We start from the raw sequence: 8,540 nt of genomic DNA, 5'->3' as shown, positions 1-8,540 counted from the left end.
CTCACTTTCAAAAAAAAATTAACACAAAGGTGGTGTCAATTCAATTAGCGACAGTGTACAAAAATTAAGAGGAGTCGTCAATCCAATTGACGACAGCTGTGTTTATACACTATCGCAAATTGAATTGGCGACTTCTCTTAATTTTTGTACACTATCGTCAATTGAATTGACGTCACCTTTGTGTTGATTTTTTTTGAAAGTGAGTTAGTTTAGGAAATACCTGAGAATGTGGGTTAATTTGGATATTTATTTGAAAAAGTTGGTTATTTGAGTTATTTTATCTTATTTTGACAATGTCTTTGTACCCAATATAACGCTAAAGATGATAATGATAATGAAGATTATGAGTCAAAGTTTATCAAAGATTGTAGACAAATTGAGAATTGGCCAAAATGAACATATTCAATTGAAGCAGAATTAAACTCACTTTACAAGTGACCTGATTTTGGACCTATAACCCGAATACCTCATAGTGTGAATCCAATTGGAGATAAATGAGTTTTTATGAAAAGGTAAAATAAGAATTGTGAAATTGTGTGATACAAAGCTTGAGTTGTTGCTCAATAATTTTTACAAAGACCTAAGATTGATTTTGATGAAACATATCCACCGGTAGTGGATGCAATTCAATTTTTAATATTTAATTAACCTTGTAGCACACGAATGACTTAATTTGAACATGATGGATGTTGTAACATCTTATGTGTATGTCTCAATTGATAGTTACATTTACATGAAACTCATTAAAGGGTTTAATATATCTGAGATACCTAATTTTGGATCTCAAGAAAGGTATTTCATCAAATTAAACAAGTTTCTCTATGGACTAAAACAATATGGACACATGTGCTATAATTGTCTCAGTGTATATTTGCTAAGGGGAAGATATACAAATAACTTCATATGTCCTTGTATTATTTTGAAAAGATCTAGAAAATCATTTTCTATAATAGTTGCCTATGTGGATGACATAAAAATATTGAAACTTCTGAAGAGATTCCAAAAGCTATAAATCTCTTAAATAAACCATTTGAGATAAATGACATAGAAAAAACAGAGTTATGTCTATGTTTATAAATTGAGCATTTGGATAGTATAATATTTCTACATTAAGAACGTTATATAGAAAATGTGTTAAGACATTCCTATATGGATAAATCTCGTATGTCGTGTACCCCTATGATATTAGATCATTGAATGTGTAGAAGATTCTTTTAGACCTTGAGATGAGGATGAAAAACTAATTGGTCTTGATCTATCTTGCTAATTATAAGTATCATATCTCAGTGTAATTCAAGCACCGATCTATCTTGCTAATTATACACACCACGATATATCAATTTATATTACTCTATTAGCAAGATATATTTCTTCACCTACATGAAGACATTGGAACGAAGTCAAACATATACTTCGTTATCTTAACAACAATGGACATGAGTTTTCTTCACAAATATGTCACTTGTTTACTTGTAGAGGTACAACTCATGACAACAACTTCATCAAATCTTGCATAACTATTAGAACTACATGAAGTCACTTCCAAGAATTTTTTTTAAGCAACTACTACAAGAATATCGTCTCATATATAAATGTATGCACAAGAGGGAGAAATAAATATGTTATGCACTCTTTTTTCCGTCATCGTGGTTTTGTCCCACTGATTTTTCTTGGTAAGATTTTTAATGAGGCACTTCTCATTTATAGGAAATTGTACTATTTTCCCTTCATTATATTTTTTAAGTGAGTATTTTTTAGTAAAGTGACGTCAAAGGGAAAGTGTTATAAATAATAGTTAATATTGATGTATGTTTTCCCTAATAATTTAATATACTTTAACTCTATGATTAAATGTATTTAGTATTTGTATTTTTAATATTATTCATGTTCTTGCAACTTATATATCATATAAATAAGACTTATATTACCGTATAAATGACACACTTGAGAAGAATGCAATACAAATCTTTATTTCTTTACTCTTTACTCTTTAATCTTTTCTTCTTTCTTATTATTTCATAGCAAAAAAATAATATTTTTATAACTTTTATTTTTTTATTCTAAATTCAATCAATTTTATACTTTTATTCTAATGAGATAATAAAAATATACATATTATATAATTTCTTTTGAGTTTAATTGAAATACATTGACAGTGTAAAAAGATTTTACACCATCAGTTAATCATAGACGTCGGATATGAAAAGGAGTTTGACTTTTATTTCAAAAATCTATAAAATAATACAAACGGATGGTGTTGATGAATCGACGCTGTAAAACTTTTTACTGTTTAGTAATTAATCTCATTCCTTTTTATCTTGTTTGTTTTGTTGATTTCAAATGTAAAAAAGAAAATCAAATTTATAATTAGAATAAAATCTTTTTTTTCTAGAACAAAATCTTTTTTCTAGAACAAAACATAATTTAAAAGATAAAATATAAAAGAATTATCATTAATTTATTATATTTCATTGTCCGTTCAAACACTGAATCAAGGACATGATATATGATAATCTATCAAATCTTGTAATGTCCTAATTTTTTACCATATCTTTTACATTTTTTATTTTAACTAATTTGACTGAAAAACCACAAATGATAAATAAATAAATTACTCCTTAATAATAATAAAGATGATAAATAAATTAAAAAAAAAAAAGAAAAAAAAAAGGAGAGAAATGTGAAATTAGGGGAGAAGGTGGGGTCCGTTGGGTTAAATTAAATGGTGCCCGAAAGAAAGAATCTTCCTTTGTTCGTTCGTTCGTTCCCAGATGACTCAACAACCCCTTTCTCTCTTTCCACTCAAATCACACTCAAACCTTTCTTCACTCTCGATTTCGCGCTTTTGCTGATTACTGTCAATCTGGAGCTGAAACTTTCTTCATGATCATGCAAAACCCCGCGCTCGATCCGAAAGATCAGAGGTAATTTCACTCACCCTTATTCAATTTCTGATGTTCACGTGTTTATCATACTCCCTTCACCCGGTTATGTTTTTGATAGATAGGTTGAAATTCCGCCTGTCAAATAGTGTACCGGAAGTAGAGGAAGACCTAAAAAAACTATAAGAGAAGCTATTAACGATTGGATAGAAGTATGGTACTAGATAAAAATATTATGACGAAAGTTGATCCATGTAGCCGACACCACTTAGTGTGATAAGGCTTGATTGTTGTTGTTTTGTAATTCAAGTTTTGATACCAATTTACTGGATAGTGGACACATCACATTCTAGGACTTTGTGAGAGTAAAAAATAGGAAGATAATGATGTCACCGTGTAGGTCCTTCGTCTATACTTATTTTCTCTATGTAAATTGATAATTGAGTGGAAGTTGTTTGAGATTTGTCTGTTAGGAGGTTAGTATTGGTATTGTATTTGTTCATTTTTCCTTCTGTAGTAGATCTTCAGTTGAGCTATATTAATTAAATACGCGTCTTTTAGGGTTACTTCCTCCATGGAGGATTCCAATGCAATGACTATTGAATTCCTGCGAGCGAGGTTGCTTTCTGAAAGGTCTATCTCAAGGAGTGCTAGACAAAGATTGGATGAATTGGAAAAAAAGGTATGCTAAGTTTATGTTTGCTAGTCCATGAAGTCTAAAATTTGTGATCGTTTTTAATATCTTTTATAACTTCAATTTTTCAAAAAAATGATTAGGTCGTGGAATTGGAGGAACAGCTTAGGACGGTGACTCTTCAACGGAAGATGGCTGAGAAGGCCACTGCAGATGTTCTTGCCATTTTGGAGGATCAAGGGATAAGTGATGCATCGGTAGAGTCAGACTCAAGCTCAGACATTGACATTCCTTGTGAATCTGGTATTAGTAATGATTCTTCTAAAGAGGGTGAGAGATATACAGGCTCAAAAGGGAGACAACATGGGTCAGATGAAATGTATGGTTCTTGTATGAATTCTTCACCGGTATTCATTAGAAGTTTGTCTTGGAAAGGACGTCATGATTCTCCCCGATCTCTTGAAAAATACAAGAATTCTAATATGAGAAGGCAAAACAGTTTTTCATCTGCCAATTCTTCTCCTAAGCATCACCATGGAAAGTCATGTCGCAAGATAAGACATAGACTAAACAGGTGAGTGTCTAAACATTTTTTCCTCTTGTTTATTATGTGCATTTGGTGTATGAACTCATTTATTGACCTGTGAATCCAAGCATAATGCTAACATGTTTTAACTCCACTTTGAATAGTTGCTAAGCTTACAATAGGTTATTTTCTTTTGACTTGTTATGGGCGGTTCCTAATGGCAACCAAAGCTTTTTCCCTCTTGGCAGGGTTGATTACGTGGATTAAATGACATTTTAATATATTGTCATAAATTATGACTTAATGATCTAACTAACATCCATTTGATCTACATTCTTTCTAATGACCGAACTAACGACAAAGACAATCTATTTGATCTACATTCTTCTTAATGTTCTAAATCCTTCTTAATGGCCCGGCCTATAGTTTTTCTAGGTTTCCCTCAATCTCTAATTATTAGCAAACCCTTCATCTTATTTACTTTCCTAATGGCGGTTCGACAAGCCTTCTCTTTAGATGCGCAAACAAAACTTACTTTCTTGTTGATTCTCTAGTATCCAACATTTTGTCCCATACAATATCATAGGTCATATAGCACATTCTTTTGTAGAATAGAGGAGGACCTCTGTTCATACGCTTATCATTAGTCTACATTTTTTCAGTTGGAATGTTAAGAGGATTTCAGTTTTAAAGGCGATTAGGTTTAGGGTCTCCGGAGCATCACAATTGAACTCTTTTTTTATTGCTAAACAATAAAATCTGACTGAAAAAGAGGTTTGCGGAAACCTCTCGTACACGGAAACATCTGTTGATTCAGCATATTTATCTTGGTAGATGTTTGACAATTATTTTGGTGTATATGTTGATGACTCTGTTTCATTTATTCCTTTAAGGAAGTGAATCTTTCAGAAAACCATTGGTTTGATGAAAATATGAAGCTGGATAAATATTAATAAGAATTAAGCTTGTAATGGAGTCCGTTAAATTTTTTATAATCGGGTCCTTTCTGCTATAACTCCAAGATATGCATAACTATTTTTTTATTTATTGTCTTAAGGGCACATGTTAAGGAAACTAAAAGTAGAAAATTTGTAGTGAACATGACAATGTTTAAACTTTTGAACAATTGAATGCACGACTTTTAAGAGAATATTTTTATTGAGATCTATAACATGTGCACAAGTTAACATTTTCCTTATTTATTTATTTATTTATTGTTCTCTTTAATCACTTATCTTCCTGTTCCTGATTGCTTATAAAGTTAAATATATGGGTTGAGTTTTCTCAGGTCAGCGATGGAGGAATCCAATGATAAGTCTGTCAATGATGACTGCAACGAAAATGCATTTGTTTCCTCTTCTGAAGGATATCCAAAGATTTCAATTGCTGGGTCTAACATCCCGAGAATAGAGTCTAAAATTCCTGAAGAGGATGAATCAGAGGTTAACCAAGTGAACAAAAATCACCACGTAGATGAATATGGAAGAGAGGAGGACATGGAAAAGGCACTTGAACACCAAGCTCAACTTATTGACCAGTTTGAAGCAATGGAGAAGACTCAGAGAGAGTGGGAAGATAAATTTAGAGAGAAAAACAGCACAACACCGGTATGCTTCTCCTGGACTTACCATATTCCATGTGCATTTTCTTACAACCTATTGGTGTTTGGTTGTTTTATGTATGACATTGGTAGGAATGTTGAAATGTGAATTTTAGGCTTCATATAGTTTGGTGTTAACTTTCAAAAAGTTGCTCCTTTCATTAGACAGACTGACAGAATGCAAGGGTTTTCCTATGATCTTAAATTTTACTGTTTCAGTTTGGTCCAACATTGTGTTGACTTTTTAATACAAAAATGATTAACTTGACTCGAAAAATAGATTCAGGATCTGTTTGAAACTTAAGTTAAGAAACTTAAGCCAAGTTAAAAGACCCTTGGTGGAGTTTTGGCTTGGTTTTATTATTTAAAGTTGGTTCTCTATTGCACTCCTTTCCCATTTAAAATTACCTTAGTCTCAAAACATTGATTTGTGTCATAAATTTTCTAGGATTCATATGATCCGGGGAATCACTCGGATATGACTGAAGATAAAGAGGAAAGCAAGGATCAGATTCCATACTCTTCTAAAGTGGTCACACCAAATGCTCAAGAGTATAAATCAGAGCCCGGAGGTGTCAAATCATCTGAAGTATTCAAATTTGAGGCCAGAGATGTAATGCCGAAATCACATGATGACACAAGAGGTTACAACAACCAGAATAACTCAACTCTCCGAACCTCCAGTTTAGTTGGTCAAGAAAAGTCACATTCACCGCTTAGTGGAAACCGAAATGAGAGCTCAAAAAATCATAATCATCAGTCTTCTGAGACAAACAATCACGATCCACGCGGCCATGGTCACCCCGGTTCCAAGCCATCTTTTCCGAATGTTATTCAGGGTGGTTTGCACCAAAAGGATGATGCTTCAAGAAACAAAAATGATCTCTATGCATTAGTTTTTCACAAACAATCTCATGAGTTCAATGGGGTACTTGAATCACTTAAGCAAGCTAGGACATCCTTACAGCATGAGCTTAATAGGTTGCCACTGGTAGAGAGTAGTAAAGCCATTAAACCATCTACTTTTGTCGGTAAAAGTGAGGGTAGATTTGAAATCCCTGTTGGATTTTCTGGTCTCTTCAGACTACCAACAGATTTTTCTGATGAAGCATCTTCTAGATTTGGTGTTCATGATTCAACTGCTGGATTTGGTTCAAACCTTTATCATTATAATAGAGGCATGTCTAGAACTTCTGATGGTCAATTTATCACCAATCCCTATCACGGCGCAGCAAGGAGCTTATCTGCAGTTGATCAATCTCATGCGACCCGATACTTGGAAAATGGGCCGATATCTGATTCTAAAAAGTCCCATTTTGATCCCTTTTCAAATGGAGGAGGCCCACCTTATTCTAGCCAACCCATGTATCATCCCTCATTTCCCATCAATCCGTCCTATCACATTACATCGTCGAATGGAGGAGGCCCGCCCAATTCTAGCCAACCCATGTATCCCTCATTTCCCATCAATCCGTCCTATCACATTACATCCTCGAATGGAGGAGGCCCGCCCAATTCTAGCCAACCCATGTATCCCTCATTTCCCATCAATCCGTCCTATCATATTACATCGCCAAAATCGCCGCAGATGCCATTTGGTGGTGAACTTTCAAAACCTTATTCAAGTAGAACAGTTGGGTTTCCCCATGACGATCCTTTCTCATTTCATGGTGACCATTTAAGATGAACCCTGTATATAATTCCATAGCTTGCTAGCAGCTTCGACCATTCTGTTAGAGCGATAATGTTATTGTCCTGTATCATGTATGTACAAGGACCATTTTGCAGGTGATTCTATGAATTCCCTCTAGTTTTATTGTGATGATATTTATTTTGTGACAAAATATCATAAAATCTTCTACTTGTACGGTCTGTTCATATTGCATGCAGCACTCAAATAAATTATCAAATTGGTCCTTGTATTAGCAAGGTTTCTCAAATATGTCTTTGATTCTATTAATATTTTATTTTAGTTATCAGTGTAAACATTTTTCAGAATTCTTCTTCTCTAATATTTGAACCAGCAAGAATTCTAAATTCTTAAATTTCTGTTTTGATGTTGTTTATCAATCTTCTCCACTATTGTTCAATATTCTTTTTCATTCTTTTCTATAATATTTGAAAAAATAAGAATTCTAAATTTTTAAATTTTTGGTTTGATATTGTTCATACAAATAGAGATTATTTAATAAAATTGAATAAAGACAGATTTATTTGACAATTAGTGGTCAAATAGAAGAGCTGCATTGATGAATGTATTTTTAACATTATTCATTCGATCGTAGAAAACTTAATATCATTGCTGAGATGAGTTTGATCCTGCAACTTTCATTTATTTATTTTTAAAAAGTAAATTCTAGTAATTAGAATATTAGATAAAAAAAATATTTATTTTAGTTTTTATAAAGTTCATATAGATTAAAAAAACATTTTTTATACATTAGAAAGATCAATTTTAACATAGATAAAAATTCGATTTTATTTTATTTTATTTTTTTCTACTTGATAAATGTTTTTTATAAAAAATTTAGTGTTACGTTGCTTTGAGCTGGAGATAGGTTTTTATTTATAAATATTTTGTATAGTGTGATGAAGTTTTAATTTAGGCTTATTTTTGGTTTATTGCAATAATAAAAGGAGGATTTCTTCTTAATACACCTATATTTTAGATATACATTTTTGGATGCATCTAATGCACACACATCGTATGTCATTCTGAGTGACATCCTATAAATTGAGTTTTTTTATTCCGGAAATATATCTCGGGATATTTCAAGAAAACACTCATAACTGATTGGTTCATTGGAAATTCTGGAAATGCATCTTTGAAAGTTTGAGTGGATTTTTGAAATATTCTATCACCTTTGTGTGTCAGATATTTTTGAAGATGCATCTCTG

General features: G+C 32.4%; 1 protein-coding gene across 3 annotated transcripts; it reads left to right on the top strand.

The window, feature by feature from the left end:
• The first annotated feature begins 2,723 nt into the window (after positions 1-2,723).
• Positions 2,724-7,582, top strand: LOC127092071 (uncharacterized). 3 transcript variants are annotated; one of them, XM_051030857.1, is made up of 6 exons: positions 2,728-2,924; positions 3,008-3,358; positions 3,444-3,564; positions 3,660-4,090; positions 5,331-5,649; positions 6,091-7,582. In XM_051030857.1, the coding sequence occupies exons 3-6, from the start codon at positions 3,457-3,459 to the stop codon at positions 7,327-7,329; spliced, it is 2,097 nt and encodes a 698-aa protein (XP_050886814.1). In that variant the 5' UTR covers positions 2,728-2,924; positions 3,008-3,358; positions 3,444-3,456; the 3' UTR covers positions 7,330-7,582. The 3 variants fall into 3 exon arrangements, with proteins under 3 accessions (XP_050886812.1, XP_050886814.1, XP_050886813.1); XM_051030856.1 differs by having other exon boundaries at positions 3,004-3,358; XM_051030855.1 differs by lacking the exon at positions 3,008-3,358 and having other exon boundaries at positions 2,724-2,924.
• The last annotated feature ends 958 nt before the right edge of the window (positions 7,583-8,540 follow it).

Source organism: Lathyrus oleraceus, chromosome 6, assembly GCF_024323335.1.
Source record: "Lathyrus oleraceus cultivar Zhongwan6 chromosome 6, CAAS_Psat_ZW6_1.0, whole genome shotgun sequence".
Taxonomy (NCBI): Eukaryota; Viridiplantae; Streptophyta; class Magnoliopsida; order Fabales; family Fabaceae; genus Lathyrus; species Lathyrus oleraceus.
The sequence above is the reverse complement of the archived record's forward strand: the minus strand, read 5'-3'. Positions and strand labels throughout refer to the sequence as shown.